Raw genomic sequence first — 21,676 nt, 5'->3', positions numbered from 1 at the left:
AGGCAAACATAAATAAAATGCACTACAAACACCCCTTATGTATTTGATGCATTCTCCTTTTTTTTGGGTTTCGTCATACGCTCCCCGGGGGGAATATGTATTATAAATATATGATTACAATATGGGGTCTGATTCTCTTGCTTGTATAGCAGATATGAATGCTGCATGAGACCAGGTTAGATCTCTTGCGCCTTGCATGTATCCGTTGTAACGACTGAATTGTTCGGACATCGATCCGTTTCGGTGTTGATGGTATTGGATTGTGGCCAAGAATTTATCTGCTTCGGACGACACATTGGCAATGATTTGCTCTAATTCGTCGCTATGAGCACTATAGAATCCTTCGTTAAAGTGAACAAGGCGTTGGAAGAAAGGCTTGTTGATCTTATTGATTGTTAATCCTGTCTGCTTCCATTCATTTGTTGCAAGGTAATAAAGCTCAGCATAGGCAGCTGTAGCTAAAAACCATGGATTGCCAATGGACAGGCCATAGCCATCATAGACATCTTCAGGATACCGACCGATGGCAGTGCCTAAATCTGGACTCAGATTTTGATTGATTGGATATTCACGTAAAAAGGCTGCTTCGATGGCTGCTGCTGTAGCCAAAATCTATATGCTACGAGTTAATTTGTGTATAAATAAAAAACAAACATTCCCAACCTTATCTGATCCCGGGGTAAAAAAATCTACGTGATCAAAGGTGTAAGAAAATGATGTATATTTACTTAAAGTTCTTTCTATGTCGTATTTTACCATCATCAATAGAAAACATATTGGCTGCTAGCAAGACCGAAACATCGAGACCAGACGGCTTGCTTACTCCCGAACGTGCGTCATATGTCACTTGGATATAGTTTTTCTTTAATGACCAAAAGAATACATCAAGTCGTTTTTGGATCTTGGCAGCAACCGTTTGATACTCGTTGACGCCAAGAAAGTTGGCGCCGTCCAAGAGAGCTCTACGTATGGCCATCAGGGTATAAAAATGAATACCGTCTACTTCTTCCCATAAATCAAAGCATGACCGTTCCCATGTACGGACAATGTAATCAAGGTCCTTTTCGAGAGCGGGAACAATGGTATGATTAATATAGCTATCGTGTCTTCCCTTGAATCTGTTTGCTATTTTCATAAACGCAATCGCTCGTTCAGCCGGCCCATCATTCTGTGGTCTACCCCAAGAACCCGAAAAGCCTGAACCATCCGGGTTGAACTTGGGCTCACCCAAGCAATTGCATACAGTAGGTGTACCCTGTGTATGAATCTGAAAATTGACATAGTCTATCAGTAAGTTATCCTCTGTTTCAGGTAAGTGCGAGAGCACTCTAGCTACGAGGGCCGCATCTCGTGTCCATGTATAGTAATAGTCCGGATGATAGGTTGATAAAGACGCGGCAAGGAAGCCAGCAGGTGTTCCTGGTGGATTGATGTTGTTAAGAATACCTTGAAAGCTTATATGCCTCTGCTTGGATATCCAGTCATCAAGCGAGTCATCAACGCGTTTATCCCAGGCTTCATTGACACTGCTCTTCTGGACATGAAAATAAATAAACAAACCAAGAGCGACACATAAAGAGACTGATGCCGAAAACATTGTTTGACACTGGAAAAAAAAAAGAAAAAGAAAAAAAAAGAAAGGCTATAGAGCTTGCATAATATTTAGTTTTGGTTTTCCAAAATAGGAAATCATCAATAGCGACAAGCCACAGACACTGCTTTACTCTCTTTTTTTCTCTCCTATTTCTTTTTCTTTCTTTTTTCTCTGTAGTGATCATGACAAAGGGTGGAAACAAGACAAAAAAGTTACCAATAACCACAGCTCCTTCTTCAAACTGGAAGAAGCTTTTGCCGGTAATGACAATTAAAGAGTTACTTGGATGCATACTGACCCACTCTTTTTTCTGTAGGCAATCACTCCCAAAGATGGACAAACAAAGAAAAAGAGAAAGACAGACGATTTCGAAATAAGTCCAAATTATAAAGGAAACAAGAAACAGAAATTAGAGTGAGTGAAGCATTACAAAAAAAAAAAGGACAATCGATTGACTTGCTTTGAATTAGAAAATTAAAGAATTCAAAGCAAGAAAAGGAACAAAAGATCCAGATACCCAAAAAAGACGAACTATGGTTTGGTGACGATATTGATGATAAAGTATTAAAAGACGTGTATGGAGACAAAAATAGCAAGGCATTAGATAAACAGAGACTGGTAGATAAAATGGATATAGCAGACACAAAGTAAGAGAAAGCTGAGAAAAGAGAGAGAGATATGCTAAATAACCTGTATAGACTTGGTAAATATGTAGCCATTGATTGTGAAATGGTGGGTGTTGGACCTGATGGTGAAGACTCTGCATTGGCCAGAGTATCTATTGTTAACTTTAATGGTGCTGTCTTACTGGATGCGTATGTGAAGCCTTTGGAAAAAGTGACAGACTATCGTACACATGTGAGTGGTATTGAACCCAAACACTTGGAAAGTGATAAAGGTAAGAAAGAGATATATTGATTTTAAAAATAAATAACGAGTATAAGCTAGCAATCACATTTAAGGAGGCACAAGAAAAGGTAGCAGCGATCATTAAAAATCGTATTCTTGTCGGACACGCCGTGCACAACGATCTCAAGGTTTTGATGCTCTCACATCCTACCTTATTAATACGTGATACATCTCGTTATAAACCATTTCGTAAATTGGCAAAGGGTAGAACTCCTGGTTTGAAGATGTTGGTTAAAGAAGTGCTGGGTATTTCTATTCAGTCAGGAAGTCACTCATCTGTAAGTAAAACTGAACGACAGAAATATAAGCTAACTGTTTTCAGATCGAAGACGCTAGATTTACTATAGAGTTATATAAAAGTGTAAAGGCAGAATGGGAAAAATCATTTGGTGCTCGTAGTGGGCTTATTATGAAAAAGATTCAAGAAAAGGAAGAAAAGTCGAAGATTAGAAAAAAGAAAGTGTCCATAAAGGAAGAAATAACAGTCATCAAACAAGATGAGATAGAAGAAGGCGGTTCAGATGGTAGCAGTGATAGTGATAGTGATTAACAATAAACACACTTTTTATATTGCATTGCTAAAAAGCTAATGATTGGTTTATATTTATTTATATATATATATGTGTCTATAATAGTGCTAAAATCCAATAAGGGACATGATGCCATATCCAACAGTAGTGATGAGTAAAGTGGCAAAGACACTGGAAGGTATACCATTAAGTAAAAAGTCTTTGGTTTTTAAATAAGGCTTTCCAAGCTCGTTTTCTTGTGAAATCGCATTCATGTTGGGGAATCCTGATACAGGCAATCCCATAGCTGCTGAACAAACAAAGGCGGTGCCCTAATTCAATGATTAGTTACATATACAAAATCATATATATATGCAGTACGTACCATCACAAGCATCCTTGGTTGAGGATCAGCCAATTGAGATCCAACCTCAGCGACAATAGGCAAGACAATGAGCGCAGCGACTGTATGACTAATGAAAGTAGCAATCACTAAGACGAGACAGCTAAAGACAAAGAGTACTTGGATCGCAGACATGCCAGCGACGAGTGTTTGGATTTGAGAAGCAATCGTCTTGAGCAGGCCAGAACTTTCAACCGCTTTACCGAGAGCAATACCGCCCATGGCCAATACAATAACGTTCCATAGAAAGCTGTTAAAATCATCCTTTGTGAGCAAACCTGTGCCAAAAAAGGCAATCAATGGCAGAATCGCAATCACGCCCATGTCACCAAATACAGACTCGTATGTGTGTGCAAGGCACCAAAGGACGATCGTCAAGAGAGTTACTAGGATAACATAGATTTGAGTGAGCGTGATTGGGTCTGTGCTGGGCCGGATGGTATGAATCTGAGGTGTCTGACGTTCTGGTTTGTAGTTCCAAAGTAACCAGAGCCAAATGGTAAGGTTGCCGAGGATGCAAAGGGGAATCGAAATGATAAACCATTCTAACCAGGAAGGAGCAGGGTTCATGTTTTGAATCGCAATAATGTTTTGAGGAGACGAGATAGGGGATGCCATACCACCCAAATTGGAAGCTAAAGCGATACCAATGATCAAGCAAGGTGCAAATTTGGAATCAGCAGGTAATGTACGAAGAATTGGCTAAGAGTAGTCAATTGTTAATACTCCCATTCTATGACTTGTGCTTATTGTTTCCATTACCTGAATAAGTGAGAAGCAAAGGACGGGAGCAGCTACATTACTGATCCACATACTAGCCACGGTAGCTACAAGCATACTAACGATAAGCACCCTGTTTGGTTTTGTACCTGCCTTGGAGAGTACAAAGGTTGCCATGGACTTGGCAATGCCAAACTTGCTGAGAGCACCAGCAATAGCAAATCCACCCAAGAGCAGCATGATCACTGGAGAAAACATGGCACCAAAGACACGCTTGGTTGCATCAGGGGCAGAAAGACGAGTGTGCTGATCGTCATCGGAACGCATGACACGCAGCGTGATGACTAGAAGTGGCACCAGCAAAGCGGTTACAAACAGGGGCATCACCTAACATTTCTATGAATCAATCACGAGGTTATCTTTTTCCTTTAAAAAAAACACCTACCTCACCAGCCCAGAGTAAACTTGCGAATACGAGAATGGCCAAACATCTATTTTGTTCTATGGTATCAAATATATTGACCTTGAGCAAGACGATAAATACGACAAGGCACGCGGCCAGATAGAGATAGCTCGTTATCTGTTCTCGTGACAGTCGAAGTGTTCCAAACGGCGTGGGCACAGTTGCAGGCTTTACGCCTACAGACTGTGTTCGTCGCTCTTGTCCGATCAAGTCCCTCCATACGGTATTTCTCTCCCAGACGATATGCTCTCGCAAGTGCGTTTTGAGATCCTCGATTGCTAAATTCAAATCATTTTGAGTTGCCAAGATAGCATAGGATTTCTCTGTTTGCTGAATATGTTCATTTAACCTTGCCTTGGTCGCAGGCTGAAAGGGATATGATTGCATGACATGGGTGGAGATGTAGTATCGCTTCAAATTGCTGTTGGTAATTTTATCATACTTTTTTAATATCTTGGCAAAAGCTGTCATATTAAGAGCCACAAACGATTTCAGCTCGGATAATAGCACAAACATGTCTATTACACGCCTCTGCAAATCATCATGGTGCAGTGATACTGGATCGGTATCTGATAGATTGTTGGAAATGACGGTTGCCGGCAGATAGCTATCGCCTTCCACATTCGATTCACGCCGAGGCAGCTGGTTGACGTTACTTTGAGGCTCCCTCGCAGTGGTTTGTGGGCCTTGTCGTTGACCGTGATGAGTATGCTCGAGATCTTCCATCAACTTGTCCATTTCATCATATAGCTCAGTTTCCTTTTTTGCATAAAATTTAGTAATCTTTTCCAAAGACTTGTTTAAAGAGTCAATAAACATTTGGTTATCAGTCTCGGTTTGACCTTCACCGATAAGCGCTGTACGTTCTCCTACTTCTTCATCTAATGACGCACGACGGTTTTTGGTGGTAATGCGATCCTTTTCGATTTGATAGATTTGTTTTTTGAGGTTAGAATATCTATTGTGAGTCAATGGCGTCAGTAAAAAAAAAAAAAAGAGTTAATAATATTACGGTAAATAGTAATCAGCCCAGTCAGGCACTGCATTAAACTGTATTTGATGAGAAAACTTCATTTATACAGAATAATAACAAACAAAAAGAAAGAGATAAGAAAAAAAAAAAAAAAAAAAAACTCTTGTGTAATGTCTACACAAAGCCGGAGTCTCAACAGCTGCTTCTTCTTTTTCTTTAGCTCACATTTATCTTTGATCCTTGTGTTTCTCAATGAGAATAAGTATTTATTCAATAAAATATATAAATTAATGATGAGGTAGTTTTGCATTGGTTGGATCATTGTTGGTATGATTGACTTGATTTGATTTATTGTGTAAATAATTAGGTAAAAAAGCGAATAACAAAATGATGCCAAGGATTAACAAGATTCCAAAGAACTTTAGAGAAAGTGTAAGATATCGATATCCTTTTGATTTAGTAGTAATAGTTTCATTTTTGACTTGTTTATGATTATTCATTAAGGTGTGTATTTTTATAATAAAAGAAAAGACAAAAGACAAAAGACAAAAGAAAGAGAAATGTATGGTTTATATCATATCCAAGTAAAGAATGTGTGTATAAATTTTTAAAAAAAAGCAAGAGAAAGAACCAGCTTTCAATTATTTTTTATTCTAAAAGGTTTTTCTTAACAGAAAGTAACAGTGTAGCCACTAGATGGTGAACAGGCGTACATGGAGGTGCTGTCATCATAAGCGTAACTGTAGACGTTGGGGCATGCTTCCTTGACAGGTGTGGAGTACTTGGTAGCCTTGCATGTACCGCGAGCAGCGCTGTCACCGGTACAGCAGTATTCACCAGTACCAAAGGCACTACAGGCAGACTTGCAGCCAATGACTTTACCATTGCTGTCCTTATCTTGAAGTTCGCTAGGGCAAGAAGGAAGAGATGAACAGCCAGGAGCACCGCATTCATATTGACCATCAGATTTACCACCGTTGGGAGAGATAGAGATTGGCAAGTTGAAACCATCAACAAAAGAGACATCATAGTAATCCTTGCCTCCAGAGCCATTCATTAAGAATTCAGCCAAGGAAGCAGGAGCGCCAGGATGACAATCGCTTGAACCGCTACAGCCTTCACGGGCCCAGATGCGGCCACCCCAGTTGGAAGGAACGGACATGGTAGTGGAGCTACCAGCAGATACGGAAACAGACTTGGGATTACCAGCATCATTAGTGAGTTGGTTGACTTGAATTGAGTTCTTGCAGCTGTTCTTGACATTGATTGTGATAGAATCGGTAGGAGCAGCCAAAGCAGTCAAAGCATTAAGGGCAAGTGCGAAAACGAGAGTAGAGTAAGCGACCATTGTAAATGAAGGAATGGGTTGTAGTTTAATAACTAAGTGAAGGGAGGGAAAGTGTGATGAAGATAAGTTCTTTTGCCTTTCATCTTGTCCCATTTATACTTTTTTTTCCAGTGAAAATTTTTCACAGAGAGATCAAGGGACCTGAAACAGTATTTCATCATTGGTAGCTGTAAATGGACATTTCTGTTCGTCAGGTCTTGGGTTGATTTAAAGGATCACCCGAATGGTGGGATTCTAGATTCCACGTTCGCCAAGAATCGACCAACCCAAGCTTGCTTTCTCTCTGTCCATGTTTCAAAATATTAAAAAAAAAAAGAATACTTCTAAACTTGACAAATCGATATCCTCTGATCAAGATAATCGTCTCTCTTACCCCTTAAAAAAATTTTTTTAGCACTTTAGCAACATCAATTCCGTAGCTAATGACCCTTACGACCTTGTAAAAGGAGGAAGACAGAGAGAGAGAGAGGGAAGATCATTAAACACAATGAAAGCAGATATAATATAATGACACGAGATTAAGGAACACTCTAAATAATAGTCTATACAAATGAATGACGCACGATTATTTTATGTGTGTGCAATCATTAAATCATTGTTGAGACATATGTTCCAGACGTACAACTTACACTGGGAATAGTATCAATCATATGAGCTCTACTACTCCCCTTTACTCCTTTTTTTGATGTTATAAAATGACCAAATATATATTATATACACACACTCAAACACATTATGGAAGCACTTTATCTTTCTCTTTCTCTCCCTTTCTACTATTTCATACTACAACTTCCTTTCCTTTAACCTATCATGATGACTGCCTCTGAAACAGTCTATGCTATTCATAATTTCGAAGCCGAAAATGACGACGAATTAAATTTCTATATTGGTGAGCCTATCATTGTCCTCCAAAAAGATGATGGATTTAACGATGGTTGGTGGAAGGTAAGGGCTTAAGGTGGAAGAAAACTTATGACTCATTTTTATATTAGGGCCAAAATGTAAGAGGTGAAGTTGGCCTATTCCCAGTGAACTATGTGTCATGTCATGACAATAATCTTCCTACTCCTTCAAGTTCATCCAACACAAGATCAATCAAAAGCTCATCAGATATCAATAATAATAATCTACCAGTCTCGAGTACACAATTAAAAAGATCAGTCATTCAGTCATTATCCCATCCTTCATTAAAGTCAATATTACCAGAATATTGGAATATAGATCAAGTTGAAATTTGGTTAAATGCCATCGACTTTGGAAGTATAGCCGCTCATTTCAAAGGTAAAAATAAATAGGAAATACAAGACTTTAACTCACCTTTTGGATAGATCAAGAAATAACAGGAGATATCTTGATAGAATTAAACATGAATTCATTAAAAGAATTAGACGTGCCCACCTTTGGAAAACGATTTAAACTTCATGCAGCTATCAGCGTACTTCGAGAAGAGTGTTATCCTTCATACAAATTTCCTAGTTCTCAGTCAATGACGAGTGATAACAGTAGCTTTATGTTAAAGAGACGAGAAGAAGGAGGAGGTAAGTTAAAGATAATAATATCACATACACGGCTCATGGTTGGTTATGTTAGATTATGCGATAATGCCAAGTAATAAAAACAGAGTAAAGTAAATCATGAAATTTTCCCCCTTTTATAGACAATAATTTGTTATTAACTCCCTGCAATTTGTTTTCATTACTTCTTTATTGTTCCCCCTTTCTTTTTGTAGGAAGATCATGTGCATCCAATGAATGGTTTAAAGTAACCTTTTCTTTATTCTTTCTTTCTTTTTCTCTTTTATAATGATTGCTTATTTTTCTAATATTCGTAGTCATCTGTCGTTTGCAGCCAATCAGCCTACGGTTTTGCCTATGGATCATCATATGTATTCAACACCGACAGAGGAAACAATAACTCCAGATATGGAGGGATGGCTGCATAAACAAGGATGTCGATACAAGAAATGGAATAAGCGTTGGTTTGTGCTAAAAGGTCCAAATCTCTTTTATTTCAAGAGCCCCAAAGTAAATAATACAGTATGAACAGTTTATTTTGATCTAATCATTTTAAATAAGGATGTTCGTATGAAAGGAATCATCAACTTACGAGGATATCGTGTTATCCCTGATGAATCGATACAGCCTGGCAAATACTCATTCAAGGCTCAACATGAAGAAGAACGCACATTTTACTTTTATACAGATGAAGAAAGCAGTATGAAGGCATGGATGACAAGTCTTATGAAGGCAACCATTTCGAGGGACCTTTCTGCCCCTGTTCTCAGTTCTCGGGTTATACCTACAGTGTCCTTGGAAGTCGCGCGCCGTATGCGACCTAGACCACCTTCTGTCTTGCTATATAAGCCAACTAAATTAGCTTACGAGCCTTCGTTTATCACAGAACAGGAATCGTCTGTCAATCAAGATTCTGGCTTTGATAGCGACCTACATCCAACTGCTCCTCCCTCTTCTATTGAGCCTAGTGAAACAGATGAAGAAGAAGATGAGGGCATTGAGCAAGATGCCAAATCATGGAGCCAACCAGAATTTATCGAATGGGTCAATACGATTTGCCCTGATGCTAATATATCCAGTTTAAAAGAAATTAGGAGAGACAACATTTTAGCTGAATTGCTGCAAGAGCTTAGTGGTCAACAGATATTGCTATCATATCATGAATCAGAGGAGGATAAGATTGCTAATGTCTTTGAGTTTATGAAGAAGGAAGGAATCTCAGGTGTAGATGAATTTTATACAGTGGAAGGTAACATAGTAAAAAAGAATGACATGCTTTCAAATGGCTTAATATTATTATTTATAGATGTTTGTCAAGGAAATGAGGATAAAATTATCATCATGCTACGGGATATTCTTGAATGGTCTATTTAATGGCTTTTTTTTTGTTAATTTATCTCCATTCCTTATTTTTTAATACATAATGATTCTACAGTTTTCACACTTTAACTTTTCCAAAGCTGAACCTTTGAAGTCTAGTGATATTGCTAAAATTGAGAAAGAGTTTTCTCTACCTGAAAACAAGGAAAGAAAGGCGAAGACCGATGCATTTTCTAAAACAAAGGTCAAGAAAGGTACAACAGTGTACCATATCGTAACTTTGTTCGAAACGTCATGGACATTTTGGATAGACATGATAAAAAAGGTTTTTTACCGTCGTAGCTAGCTGCAGGATTCATCATTCTCATTATGTAATAGAAGTCATTCAAATTCGTGGCCATAAGCCATTGTTTATGCTACCTTACTCTCCATTTCTTAATCCAATTGAAGAGTGTTGGTCTAAAATTAAAGCTTATGTCAGAAGGAATCCACTCTTCTCATTGGATACTTTAACTCCTAGGATTCAACCAGCTTGTAGAAGCCTTACTACAGAAGATTGTCTTGGATAGATCAAGTATGCAAAAATTTTCTGGGATATATGTCTCGACAAAGGATTAGGTCTTGCTTGATTGAATACCTTTATCCTTTTTTTTTTCCATCTGTCTGAGTAATTTATAGCGACTTTCTGAATCCATTTGTCTGAATTTACAGTGCGAATAATGTTTTATAAAATGGTCAAATTTTTTTCCAACTGCGCTGAACGAGGGCGGTCAAATTGCACGGTCACTTTACACGCCATCCGCTTGTTTTTATTGGCCAAAATTAACTGTTCGTATGGTCGGTGGTTGGACTGAAAAAGGCTATAAAGTCTCCCCCTGCTGATTATAATGAGAGTTCTTTACTTCTTTTCTTTACTTTATGTAAAGAAAAGCGTGGTTCTTTCACAATCTTTTTCGGATATCCACTGAAAAAGATCTATAAGAGAACCGAAGAGAGAATGAGCAGATTCGCTAACACCGATTCAGCTTTATAGCAATTGACGGCGTTTGATAGTAACTGACTCGACATGTAATAATAATATGTAAACGAAAAATAAAAAAGTATTTGCTCCTTTTACATACTTTCTTAAGAGACATTATTTCGAGTTTTGGTAGCAATGGGCTTATAGACTGAAGCAGAAAGAGCTGCAGTCAAAAGCGATTAAATAACGTTTATTCTAAAAAGCACTCTTCGTTTGCTAAAAAGAAAACAAAGTAATGTTCTTTATAAGTGTCACTTGACTCATTTTCTTGCGTTAACCTTTACAGAAGTTTCGCTTATCACTTCCAGATGTCCTCGTAGTCATCGACATTGCTAAGAGGCTTTGTCCATTTATTGTTACTTAAAAGGGACTTTTGCCTGAAATATTTTTTTGCAAGTGATTTCTTTTCACCTAGAGAAAATTATATTGACTTCTCGAAATTACTCTCTTCTTGCCTTTATTGTCCTTCATACTTTTTCTTGTATCTTTCAAGGATGGTACAAGAGGCATCTTAACAACTGCACACTTTGATTTCTCGACCATGCGTAATTCTTTCGCATATCGTTATGAGATTGTAGAACGATGTTTTATTTTTGATTGAGTGACATGGTTTTCGGACCGGATAACACTATTTAATGAGAGGAATTGCACAAGAGATGTCCAATGTTTTCATACACAATATATTCCGGGCCGGAACAATTACCCTTTCCAAGCTGTGATCAGTAAAAAGGAGGGTAGTGAGAGCAAGCAGCAGAAAGTGAGGGGGGGTGCGAGAGCAAAAGAAGTACACATCTACGGGAACCATCCAGTTCCTTCTCTTTTCGCATAAACTCGTAGCGCGATGGTAAGATGGATATTGATAATGGATGGATGAATGGATGAGACTAACTCATACATGTCTATAGCCTAAGCAGATTAAGGATATTAAAGAATTTCTTGAAATTGCCCGCAGAAAGGACGCCAAGTGTAATTAGGATCTTCATGTTAGACTTCATTAAACTAAATGTTTCTTTATACATGTATAGCCGCTCGCATCAAGAAGAACGCTGACTCTGTCAAGTTCAAGGTTAGATGCTCTCGCTACCTCTACACTCTTGTTGTCAAGGACAAGTCCAAGGCCAACAAGCTTAAGCAATCTCTTCCTCCTGGTAAGAAAAAAAAAAAAAAAACTATATAAGCAATCTTTTTTACTGACAACTTTATGTAGCTCTCGATGTCAAGGATATCTAAACTTGTTTAGTTTTTTTCTTTAATGTAAAGCAGCCACAATAAACAAAAAGACAAAGTAGAACTTGTGTGGAAGTGTAAAGTATTTTTTGAAGCATTGTATTTTATTTAAAAGAAGGTATATTGAAAAGAGGAAATGAGCGACAAAAAGAGAGAAGAGTCAAAGATAACATTATGCACTCTTTTTTTCTTTTATATCTATTCTTTCCAGTTCATCTGTCACGACTGCATATTGTCGTTGTACTTTTTCAATTGTAGACTCATCAGAAAGGCAATGCAAATCTATTTTGGGTTAGTTTTATACATTGCTTCTATAAGCTTCTTATATACCCAAGATGGCACAATTGACTTCGTGAGCTAGTTTATCTCTTCGTTGCTGTGACATCAAATGTTTGGATTGAGACTGGAATGGATCTGAATAGGCGATCAAGGAGGTTACTTCTCTAACTTGTTCTTTAAACTCATGTTTGACCGGTTTGAGATACTTTTGAGCATATAGAATGGCTTCCATTTCTGAACCAGAGCGAATGATTTCGATAAAATGCTGGCATCTAAGTCTAAATGAAATGTGTTGCAGTTCATCGTGCTCTAATAGAGCGGGAAAATGATCTTCAATGGTTTTGAGTGCACGATGTATTTCACCTTGTTCAATGGAGTCTTTTATTGCTACATGTAAAGAGAGTTATAAAAAAGAACGAGGCGTGATCTATTCTTACTTGCTTTTTCTTGCATCAAGTAGTGCCCATTGTATGTTTACTATTTATGATGTTAATAATACTACTGTACCCTGTTTATATGCTTATATATATAACCTCTTTCTAGTATTTCCGCTATCAAACAAGTGTTAATAAGATCAATGATAGCATATACTTTTAGTTTACAATGCTTTGTCTGTGAAGGAAGATAGGCAAATTGATCCAATGTTTTTATATTCTCTATAAATGCCTTTGCTGTCTTTCCATAACAATGATGTACAAGATAATCAAGTACAAGTAAGTTGCAGTCAAAGTCCATGGTGTAAAGAAGGAATGAAGAACGAATGGATTGATTGATATTTATATGCTTCCCCTTATTTTTCATGACATTATCTGATATTAAATTCTGATCCCCCTTTTTCCTTCTTTTGTCTGATCCAATTGTGTGAATTTTAGACTACATGCCTTAGATAATAAGATCATTACTTATCAACATTCACTATACAGAAAGAATACGAGTAGATAAACATACCAAGCTATCACATGGTATTACTTGTCAACAAATGTGTAATGTACCTGCATTTCCGATTGATTTACCGCCACCTCTATCTCCCCCCTTTTTTTTTTTTCTTTCTTTACATAAGGTTTATAAGTTTTTACTATGAGTGACGATTATGACTATTTATTTAAGGGTAAAAAGAAAAAGGAAAAGTCAAGCAATAGTTAATCTTGATTGTTGTTATAGTTGTATTAATTGGTGATTCGGGTGTTGGTAAAACGAATCTCTTGGGACGATTTACACGTAACGAGTTCAATCTTGAGTCAAAGAGTACTATTGGTGTAGAGTTTGCTACACGTAGTATTCAAGTCGACAACAAAGTCATCAAGGCTCAAATTTGGGATACAGGTACATCTCGTCATCTCTTGTTCCTCTTTGTTATTTTAAAAGTTACACAACTAACATTGAATCTATAGCCGGACAAGAAAGATATAGAGCGATTACAAGTGCGTAAGTATATGCTAATATTTGAAGTGTACAGAGTGAATAATTTCATGTTAGATACTATCGTGGAGCTGTAGGAGCCTTACTTTGTTATGACATTTCCAAACACTCTACTTTTGAAAGCGTCAGTCGCTGGTTAAAGGAGTTACGTGATCATGCCGATTCGAATATTGTGATTATGCTTGTTGGTAACAAGAGCGATCTTAGACATTTACGTGCTGTTCCGACTGAAGAAGCAAAACAGTTTGCATGTAATAAAAGAACCAAGATAAAAAAACAATGACTTACGTGTATATATTTATAGCCGAAAATGGATTATCATTTATTGAAACTTCAGCATTGGATGCAACTAATGTTGAATTGTCATTCCAAAGAATTTTAACAGGCAAATATGAATTTCTATATGTATAAAAGATAGAATCTAATATCATAAGTAGAGATCTACCGTATTGTGTCTAACAAAGCGTTGGAGACATCGAATAATGCTATTAAACCAACCGGAGGACAAACCATCCTCGTGTCTCAGTCCCCCGATGAATCAAAGCCCAGTGGTGGCTGTTGTTAAAATATATGAATATCCCTTATGTGTGTCTCTATGGTAATAAAGTATATATGCATGTATGAAATTATAGAGTGTTTCTCATGTCTTGTTTGACATATGTTTCATCTTGATTTGCTTTGTTGAAAGCAGATAGTGAAAATAGTACTTTCATATCTCCCATTATCCCTCGCAGTATTAAAGCTGTTTGTTTATTTAAATAAAAACTATAGTAAAAGCACATTCGTATTTATAAAAGTTAAATAAACCGATGGTTAGATTCTTTATTAAGGAAAGATGAATATTATCAAAGACGTTTGTGAGTTTATAGGAGGGATTGGTGTTGTCATATGATTTAAAAAATGTATGCTTTATTATAAATTATTATAACAATTCGAGGGTAATCTTATCAAACACGTCTGTTGAATTGGAAACTTAGGAATTTCTGACTGTGGACCTGTTCTAAGGCACTCTTCTTTATCAACTGATCAGGAACCCGAGTTTTATCAAGTGATTGATTGAATTTTTTCCATTCCTGCCTTTGGTTTTGCTAGAAGACAAATGTCATCTAAATAGTACACTGATCAAACACTTTATTCTGTCGCGTATCAAATAACGATAAGCAGCCATAACGTTCTACTTCGGCTGAAAGTTAGTAACTTGTACTGATAAAGTACATTGTTGTATTTGAAAATGAGAAGAGCGCCTGGATTTGGGATGTGCAGGTACAACGGCGTATACATCATTACCTAATTTGTGCACTAAATCATTTTCTTCCTAGAGTATCCCTTAACGCTGATACACCTTCTAATTTGAAATGCGTATATTGTACAAACTCGTTTAGCTTTCAGTAGCCGGGAATGGGTCTTTTCTTTGTCTTTTCTTGAATCGCGAAGAAGTTGGAAAGAAAGTCTTGGCTCAGTGCAGGTAGGATTTCTACGCTACCTGCGTCAAGAAATTCTTGAATGGCGATTATTATTGCCTGTGTTACGGTCGTTCCTTAGTACAAATGAAGTTAGGGTGGTTCGATTCTTCATGTGAATGATAGGGGATCTAGTTTTTAGATGATAAAAGGAGGATGCTTCTTGTATTGAATAATGGAGTGATCAATGTACTAATGGAATGAATGCAGGCTAGATTTTAGAGAGATGAAAGAGAAGGATGTTGCATTGGGTGTGTCTAGTGTGCGCCTTGACTTCTGAATAAGGGAAATTTTAGATGACCCATCCACTAGCACTGTAACACTTGGTGATCGTCGTTAGAGTCTGTCTGGATAGTTGTTGGGAGGGTAAGCTGATGATACTTCCTTTGCTCTTTTTCGATTAGGAATCTAGAGGTAAGCTTGTTGATATATTTTCTTGATTTATTGAGAGAAAAGACTGTAAACTATGACCATTCATACTTTTCATACATTTTTTAAATAAAATAGCGCTTATACCATATTTAAAGTCCGACTGAAGCCAATTATGGAATTGTATTAGGACACGTCAAGCAGCTAATTAATAAACTGGAGAGTATTATTTGTTGATGAACAAGCAAATCATTTTTTTGAAACAACAACGGTTTGCTTAAAAGTAAAAGCAACTGATGTTTGGCCAATCTCTTATTTACTACAACAAAAGAGCCCTTGAGCCGTAATAAGCTGAGATTTCTAAAAGGCAAAATATCCAAAAGTCAATGATAGCTTTGATGTTGGGGGAAAAAAATTTTATAGTTCCTGATGATTGGTTTCTTTGGTAGATGTTCCTGACTTGAACGAATTAGCGCAGTTGCATTTAAGCTCCGTTGTTTTTTATCTATGAAAATTTTACTTTATATTTTCTTTCTTTCTTTCGCAAGATAAACACAATGGAGTCATCAGGTGATAAAAGATGGCAGAAAGCCAATTTGAGTCGTGTGACACTAATATGGGTGAATCAATAGATCGTCAATCTACAATGACCAGAAAAGAGCTGGAATCCATGAGTCAGCGTATTAGAGATGGTGATAAAGATGCTGTTAAATTCATTATCATCGACCAAAAAGTATTCGATGTTACTGAATTTATTCAAGATCACCCTGGTGGTGCACAAGTCTTGTTGACACACATCGGAAAAGATGCATCTGGTAATAAAATATTAAAATTAAGGTGCGGGCCATGGTACTAACGTTACAAAGATGTCTTTCACGCTATGCATCCTGATACAACCTATGAAGTACTTAATAATTATTACATTGGCGATATCGAACCTGCACCTGTTGAGCAAAATGCTTCTAGTCAATTTGCTGCAGAAATGCGTGAGCTTCGTGACAAGTTAAAGAACGAAGGCTACTTTCATTCAAGCAAGCTTTATTATACCTACAAGGTTCTTTCTACTCTTGCTATCGCTGCTGCCGGTCTTGCTCTTTTATACGCTTATGGTCGTTCATCTACTGTCGCTGTCATCGCTTCAGCTATTGCAGTAGGTATCTTTTGGCAACAGTGTGGCTGGTTGGCCCACGATTTTGGTCACCATCAATGTTTCGAAGACCGTTCATGGAATGATGTTTTGGTTGTGTTTCTTGGTAACTTTTGTCAAGGGTTTTCATTGTCTTGGTAACAAATTTCATACAAAGAGACAAAATAGACACATTCTAATATCTTTTTGTTTAGGTGGAAAAATAAACACAACACACATCACGCTAGTACAAATGTACATGGACAAGACCCAGATATTGATACCGCTCCTATCTTGCTGTGGGATGAATATGCATCTGCTGCCTACTACGCTTCTCTCGCTCAAGAGCCCACGATGATGTCTCGATTTTTGGCAGAGAGTGTCTTACCTCATCAAACTCGCTATTACTTTTTTGTTCTCGCTTTTGCTCGTCTGTCCTGGGCCATTCAATCCTTGATCTATTCATTCAACCAAGGAGCGCTCAACAAATCTCGCCAATTGACTCTTTTTGAACGCACTTGTCTTGTCAGTCACTGGTTATTGTTTACCTACTGTATTATTGCATGGTGTGGAAACGTTTACCAAATGATCTTGTTCTTTTTAATCAGTCAAGCAACTACAGGTTATACTCTTGCCCTTGTCTTTGCCCTGAACCATAATGGCATGCCTGTGATCACTGAAGAAAAGGCAGAGTCTATGGAATTCTTTGAGATCCAAGTCGTCACTGGTCGTGATGTATCACTTTCACCCATCGGTGATTGGTTTATGGGTGGATTAAACTACCAGATCGAGCACCACGTATTCCCCAATATGCCCAGACACAATTTGCCTAAAGTCAAGCCAATGGTAAAAGCACTCTGTCAGAAATATAACATCAACTATCATGATACAACATTCTTCAAGGGAACCTTGGAAGTATTAAAGACATTAGACATTACTTCCAAGTTATCTTTACAATTAAGCAAAAAGTCATTTTAAGAACATATCGTTTAGATACCTTTTTTTTCTTTCTTTCTATTTTAGATCATCTTTTTGTACACTAAAGTCTTTCTAATAAAATCATATGCTTATCTCTCTCTTTCTTTAAATGTGGCTACTGAACAATAATATTCACCATCATAATCATGTTTTTGTTTTTGTTAATCCTTTGCTGCATGATTAATATCATTGGAGGGAGTAAATTAAACAGGAGCCCGGATAAATTTGAGCCAAGAGATATCCCGTATGATCATAGCAAGGCATATATAGTGCACACTGACAGGTAAGTTCTATGAAATGATTCAAGTGTAGCGTCAGAACCGCATGTATATTACAATAAGTCAAAGCAATACATATTCTTGTATGAGCGCCCTAACCTTTGAAGGAAAGTGAATAGAGGCACTAAGTGTCGGGCGTCTATTTTGGTTTAAAAGAGCGAATTTAACTTGTTTTTTTATTTATTTATTAGTCCTTTTCTCTCTTGTCTTTATCCAAGCAATAAAATGTCTATTGACCAAAAGTTCAATATCCGTAAGAATAATTAATCTATAACGTTGGATATCTTCTCACATTATTTAAGATATTCCCGATGTTATTGCTCACAGAGGGTTTTCAGCCGAAAACCCCGAGAACACATTGATATCCTTTGAAAATGCCATTAAAGCAGGCACGACTGCATTAGAAGGAGGTATGGGCTCTTGTTGAACAAAGGAGCATGTCAAATATGCTCATACAAAAGCAGATATTAGATTAAGTAAAGACAATGAGATTGTCATGATGCATGATACAACGCTCAATAGAACCACGACCGGTCTTGGTCAAGTGCGTGAGCATGATTGGTATGGTGATATAGATCAATTGCTTACAAAAGCAGAGCCACGACAGCCTATACCTAGATTGAATGATGTCCTTGATTTGATAACACAGTCCCATGTCAAGAAGGACCTCTATATGATCATTGATATCAAGGTAATGATGGTATAATGGGATAGTAATTATCAGCTAACCCTTTCTTCATATAGTATGATAATCCCATTGAGATATTAGATGTATTACAAAAGCTACTTGGTTCGTACACACATAATCACCCTGACCTTAGTGATCGTCTGATCATTGGTATCTGGAACGTCGAATTCATGAAAAAAGCCAAGGAACTGTTCCCTCATCACAAGTTATGTTTCATTGGCATTTCACTCCCTGCTGCGCGCACCCACTTTCTCGATACGGTCGATTGCCTTAGTTTACCCTTTGCCGCATTAGCTGACCAAGATGGCCAATCGTTTATCAAGGAGGCCCACATGAAAAATAAGAAGGTGTTTACTTGGACAATCAATGACCCGCTCCAGATGAAAACCTGTGTCCTTTGGCAAGTGGACGGCGTGATTGGTGACAGCGTATCCAATTTGTTAAAATATGTTCAAGAACAGCCCAAGTCACTGAACAATCCAGAAGAATATCAGTCATTTGTTGATTCGGACACTTATCTTCAGTCAAAACGCACTAGGATCTACTTGTATTTATTGAAAAAGGCCATGTTTATAGCCAGTTGGAAATTCATCGGTCTTTAATAGGGCAATAAACAATGCTTTAAGCCTAGAGTAACCAACTTTTGATAATCGCTTATGTGATTTTGTCTATTGTTATCCACAATACTTGCGTGGGCTCTGCCTACGAGCGTTTGTTCTTCCTCTGTCAATTTATGTTCTAGTTGGTTTAAAATGATGGGAACAAATTTGCCAGATACATAAAGTGGTAGTTGATGGTATTTTAAGAATAATAGTAATGAAACAAGATGAAGGATTTGAGGTGCTGTCTCTTCTGAAATAATCGTTTGCTCCAATTGTTTATACAGTTGTTCATATATCACCTTGTTTGTTTGTCTGTGACATATTTTAGATTGAATGTACTATATCCTTTTTAGTATTTTACCTTGTAGCATGTTCATTATCGATGCTAGGTGAACCCTGGAATAAACGCTGTTGATCCTGCAAGAGGAACAGGTCGATAAAAGATGCAAGTTTCTATAAAGACAAATTAAATTCATATCTTAAAAGTTGGCACATGTTCAAATAAACCTTCTTTTTCAGTAACCCTTCCATCTCTAAAACGCCTGTCTTGTCGTACTTGTGATCGTTTTCTCGAATAAAGTAAGCAATCACAGATCGTTGCTGTTTAATATCTGTTATACTCTGTTTTGTTATATCTTCTGTTGATATACATAATGAAGTTGATTGCTCCACTTCTGCTCTACTGTAAGACTGATCCAAAATGATATAAAGGACAAAGTGATAGAGGAATTCTGTGCACTGATTTTTGAGCAAGTATTTTTCTAGACTTTTTCTTGCTGTCTCATCTATGTTGTTGTTGTATGAGCAACTTTTAAAATGAAAATGTTCATAGTAATACCTTTGAATAGACAAATGGCTTTATAATTGAAGTAAATAGAATTTCTCATGCTTACTAGTGTCTGATACTCTCTTGACTTTTGCTTTACTACCCAGCTATCACCATCCATCTTAATCTGTGCAGTATAAGGCGTCTGCATCATCTCATCAAACCTGTCGTTCAATGGTTTTCTAACCAAAGGCAGAATTTTTTCTGCTAGATGATACGGACAATTGATAGCTTCTAGTGCCTTTATGATCTACAGAAAAAGTATATAAGGGGTCTGATAAACACATGTCACATCTTGCTCTTACGGCTGGTTCCTGAAGACGATGCTTGTTATTGCGTGCTTGACCTTTGTGATCCTTTTGCTTTTGTCGCTGAGCTAAACTATACAAGTAATGCTGACATTCCTCTATGAGTGATTGGATATATTCAGGAGTTGTGACATATCCGCTTTCCAAGATGATGATTTTTTTGGTAGAGGCCAGCTCTTGTACACAAAGGTCAATAACCATATTCACATCTTCGAGTGTAAGTGTATTGGGTAGCACGTCCTGATATAAATACAATATTAGAGCAGGAAAAAAGGGTATATATGAAATGACAACTTACATTTACATCACAATAGTCTGTCATTGACTGTAATGCGTCCTTTGCACTATCCTTGATGTGAGTTTTGATAATACACGAGTGTAATATATAATATGAATCGGGGTCGTAATTATCCTTGACCAAGTCTACAGCGTTATTAAATATGTATAGATTCTCCACTGTATCGAAGCCTAAGAAGTGAATGTGTTTAAATTTAACCTACAATATATAAATAATTTATATTACTGATGAATCCATTAGAATCAAATATAGACTTTAACAAGTTGATCTGTCTCTTCTTATAGTCTTTAGGTTCAAATAATCGTTGACTCCTCTTTCCTCGGATGATGCCCAAACTTTTCTCTTTTATCGCTTGTTCTACCCATACTACATAATTGTATGTAAGTGTGTTTATGAGGTTATAATATATATTTACAGTAAAAGATATCCTCTGGTATATCTAATGATTTCTGTACCTTGAATAGAGCACACGGCCTATGTATATATATATAAATAGAGTCAATGTCATAAAGAACATCTATTTAAACGTACTCCTCAATCGCGGACAATGCCTCTTCAACACGAGTTTTGCCACGTTCCACATAAGCTTTTGTCATTATGATGTCAGGTAACTGAGGATACTGAACGTAACCTTGCACAGCAGATAAAGTCTATTTTCACTTCTTCATCAGCTTCTTCTTCTTTTCTTAAATTTCTTCTTTACTCACTAATTTCAACACATTATAAGGTAATTTCATGCTTTGAGATAATGACACGATCGATAGACTGCCTGCTTTGTTCAATTCTTTCTGAACATGTTTTGTAGTACTGCTAATGAAAGATCTATTTTTTTTTGTTTGTTTTTATTAAATGAGTGAATAATAAAAGAAGAACACTTACTCAGTAACTATCAGATCATCCACTCGAGTCCATGTTTTATCAGGAGATTTTTCGACCACTTGAGCAGCAACGTATTGTTCGATATTAAGCAACTTTGCTAGCTTTTCAATGGTCACCTTGCCTATTCAATACAAGAAAATGGTGTTGGTATTGGATTTTGAAGAG

At 37.1% G+C, this 21,676-nt stretch overlaps 11 protein-coding genes across 11 annotated transcripts in view; 6 read left to right on the top strand and 5 right to left on the bottom strand.

Moving 5' to 3' along the window:
- Nucleotides 1–114: 114 nt before the first annotated feature.
- RHIMIDRAFT_202463 (glucoamylase b) lies at nt 115–1,597 on the bottom strand (the record flags this gene model as incomplete). Its single annotated transcript, XM_023606612.1, has 3 exons — nt 115–612; nt 664–689; nt 757–1,597. The coding sequence occupies 3 exons, from the start codon at nt 1,595–1,597 to the stop codon at nt 115–117; spliced, it is 1,365 nt and encodes a 454-aa protein (XP_023466199.1).
- A 624-nt stretch (nt 1,598–2,221) lies between these two features.
- Nucleotides 2,222–3,053, top strand: RHIMIDRAFT_251455 (uncharacterized protein; the record flags this gene model as incomplete). The annotated part of the gene is made up of 4 exons (XM_023610841.1): nt 2,222–2,241; nt 2,293–2,492; nt 2,543–2,781; nt 2,826–3,053. The coding sequence occupies 4 exons, from the start codon at nt 2,222–2,224 to the stop codon at nt 3,051–3,053; spliced, it is 687 nt and encodes a 228-aa protein (XP_023466198.1).
- An 87-nt stretch (nt 3,054–3,140) lies between these two features.
- On the bottom strand, nt 3,141–5,672 carry RHIMIDRAFT_202221 (SPX-domain-containing protein; the record flags this gene model as incomplete). Its single annotated transcript, XM_023606597.1, has 5 exons — nt 3,141–3,344; nt 3,398–4,117; nt 4,178–4,522; nt 4,581–5,556; nt 5,611–5,672. The coding sequence occupies 5 exons, from the start codon at nt 5,670–5,672 to the stop codon at nt 3,141–3,143; spliced, it is 2,307 nt and encodes a 768-aa protein (XP_023466197.1).
- Nucleotides 5,673–6,083: 411 nt separating this feature from the next.
- Nucleotides 6,084–7,224, bottom strand: RHIMIDRAFT_282266 (Osmotin, thaumatin-like protein). Its single transcript, XM_023613065.1, has one exon. It carries the CDS (start codon nt 7,010–7,012, stop codon nt 6,239–6,241), a length of 774 nt encoding a protein of 257 aa, XP_023466196.1. The 5' UTR covers nt 7,013–7,224; the 3' UTR covers nt 6,084–6,238.
- A 508-nt stretch (nt 7,225–7,732) lies between these two features.
- RHIMIDRAFT_237413 (PH-domain-containing protein) lies at nt 7,733–9,807 on the top strand (the record flags this gene model as incomplete). The annotated part of the gene is made up of 7 exons (XM_023608754.1): nt 7,733–7,864; nt 7,912–8,200; nt 8,248–8,457; nt 8,510–8,546; nt 8,751–8,943; nt 8,995–9,682; nt 9,740–9,807. 7 exons carry the CDS (start codon nt 7,733–7,735, stop codon nt 9,805–9,807), a joined length of 1,617 nt encoding a protein of 538 aa, XP_023466195.1.
- Nucleotides 9,808–9,856: 49 nt separating this feature from the next.
- RHIMIDRAFT_237412 (uncharacterized protein) lies at nt 9,857–12,004 on the top strand (the record flags this gene model as incomplete). Its single annotated transcript, XM_023608753.1, has 4 exons — nt 9,857–10,027; nt 11,680–11,740; nt 11,800–11,922; nt 11,982–12,004. The coding sequence occupies 4 exons, from the start codon at nt 9,857–9,859 to the stop codon at nt 12,002–12,004; spliced, it is 378 nt and encodes a 125-aa protein (XP_023466194.1).
- A 169-nt stretch (nt 12,005–12,173) lies between these two features.
- On the bottom strand, nt 12,174–13,015 carry RHIMIDRAFT_237411 (uncharacterized protein; the record flags this gene model as incomplete). Its single annotated transcript, XM_023608752.1, has 4 exons — nt 12,174–12,283; nt 12,332–12,667; nt 12,814–12,831; nt 12,883–13,015. The coding sequence occupies 4 exons, from the start codon at nt 13,013–13,015 to the stop codon at nt 12,174–12,176; spliced, it is 597 nt and encodes a 198-aa protein (XP_023466193.1).
- A 324-nt stretch (nt 13,016–13,339) lies between these two features.
- Nucleotides 13,340–14,511, top strand: RHIMIDRAFT_308471 (GTP-binding protein ypt3). The gene is made up of 6 exons (XM_023614568.1): nt 13,340–13,388; nt 13,442–13,603; nt 13,672–13,705; nt 13,757–13,950; nt 14,004–14,084; nt 14,137–14,511. Exons 1-6 carry the CDS (start codon nt 13,358–13,360, stop codon nt 14,262–14,264), a joined length of 630 nt encoding a protein of 209 aa, XP_023466192.1. The 5' UTR covers nt 13,340–13,357; the 3' UTR covers nt 14,265–14,511.
- Nucleotides 14,512–15,854: 1,343 nt separating this feature from the next.
- Nucleotides 15,855–17,824, top strand: RHIMIDRAFT_282261 (delta-6-fatty acid desaturase). Its single transcript, XM_023613064.1, has 4 exons — nt 15,855–16,098; nt 16,161–16,343; nt 16,395–16,812; nt 16,870–17,824. The coding sequence occupies exons 1-4, from the start codon at nt 16,086–16,088 to the stop codon at nt 17,630–17,632; spliced, it is 1,377 nt and encodes a 458-aa protein (XP_023466191.1). The 5' UTR covers nt 15,855–16,085; the 3' UTR covers nt 17,633–17,824.
- A 311-nt stretch (nt 17,825–18,135) lies between these two features.
- RHIMIDRAFT_251448 (PLC-like phosphodiesterase) lies at nt 18,136–19,200 on the top strand (the record flags this gene model as incomplete). The annotated part of the gene is made up of 4 exons (XM_023610840.1): nt 18,136–18,163; nt 18,213–18,320; nt 18,375–18,601; nt 18,655–19,200. The coding sequence occupies 4 exons, from the start codon at nt 18,136–18,138 to the stop codon at nt 19,198–19,200; spliced, it is 909 nt and encodes a 302-aa protein (XP_023466190.1).
- The window catches only part of RHIMIDRAFT_132736 (uncharacterized protein), a 3,128-nt gene continuing 358 nt past the window's right edge, over nt 18,907–21,676 (bottom strand). The window contains exons 2-12 of the mRNA XM_023605566.1: nt 21,512–21,632; nt 21,340–21,454; nt 21,164–21,282; nt 21,048–21,106; nt 20,858–20,998; nt 20,633–20,802; nt 20,332–20,574; nt 20,039–20,276; nt 19,708–19,985; nt 19,562–19,653; nt 18,907–19,512 (exon numbers count right to left, since the gene is read on the bottom strand). Coding sequence (XP_023466189.1) covers nt 19,197–19,512; nt 19,562–19,653; nt 19,708–19,985; nt 20,039–20,276; nt 20,332–20,574; nt 20,633–20,802; nt 20,858–20,998; nt 21,048–21,106; nt 21,164–21,282; nt 21,340–21,454; nt 21,512–21,632 — 1,892 coding nt within the window. The 3' untranslated portion in view covers nt 18,907–19,196. The remainder of the gene's footprint in view (nt 19,513–19,561; nt 19,654–19,707; nt 19,986–20,038; nt 20,277–20,331; nt 20,575–20,632; nt 20,803–20,857; nt 20,999–21,047; nt 21,107–21,163; nt 21,283–21,339; nt 21,455–21,511; nt 21,633–21,676) is intronic.

Source organism: Rhizopus microsporus (assembly GCF_002708625.1).
Source record: "Rhizopus microsporus ATCC 52813 unplaced genomic scaffold scaffold_8, whole genome shotgun sequence".
Taxonomy (NCBI): domain Eukaryota; kingdom Fungi; phylum Mucoromycota; class Mucoromycetes; order Mucorales; family Rhizopodaceae; genus Rhizopus; species Rhizopus microsporus.
Note: the sequence above shows the minus strand (reverse complement) of the source record. Positions and strands in the feature narration are given on the sequence as shown.

Coding starts and splice junctions, on each gene's coding strand:
- RHIMIDRAFT_282266 (XM_023613065.1), bottom strand. CDS start 7,012: ATGGGACAAGATGAAAGGCAAAAGAACTTATCTTCATCACACTTTCCC.
- RHIMIDRAFT_308471 (XM_023614568.1), top strand. CDS start 13,358: ATGAGTGACGATTATGACTATTTATTTAAGG. Junction 13,706..13,756: donor TATAGAGCGATTACAAGTGC/GTAAGTATATGC, acceptor ATTTCATGTTAG/ATACTATCGTGGAGCTGTAG. Junction 14,085..14,136: donor ATTCCAAAGAATTTTAACAG/GCAAATATGAAT, acceptor TATCATAAGTAG/AGATCTACCGTATTGTGTCT.
- RHIMIDRAFT_282261 (XM_023613064.1), top strand. Junction 16,344..16,394: donor CATCGGAAAAGATGCATCTG/GTAATAAAATAT, acceptor AACGTTACAAAG/ATGTCTTTCACGCTATGCAT. Junction 16,813..16,869: donor CAAGGGTTTTCATTGTCTTG/GTAACAAATTTC, acceptor CTTTTTGTTTAG/GTGGAAAAATAAACACAACA.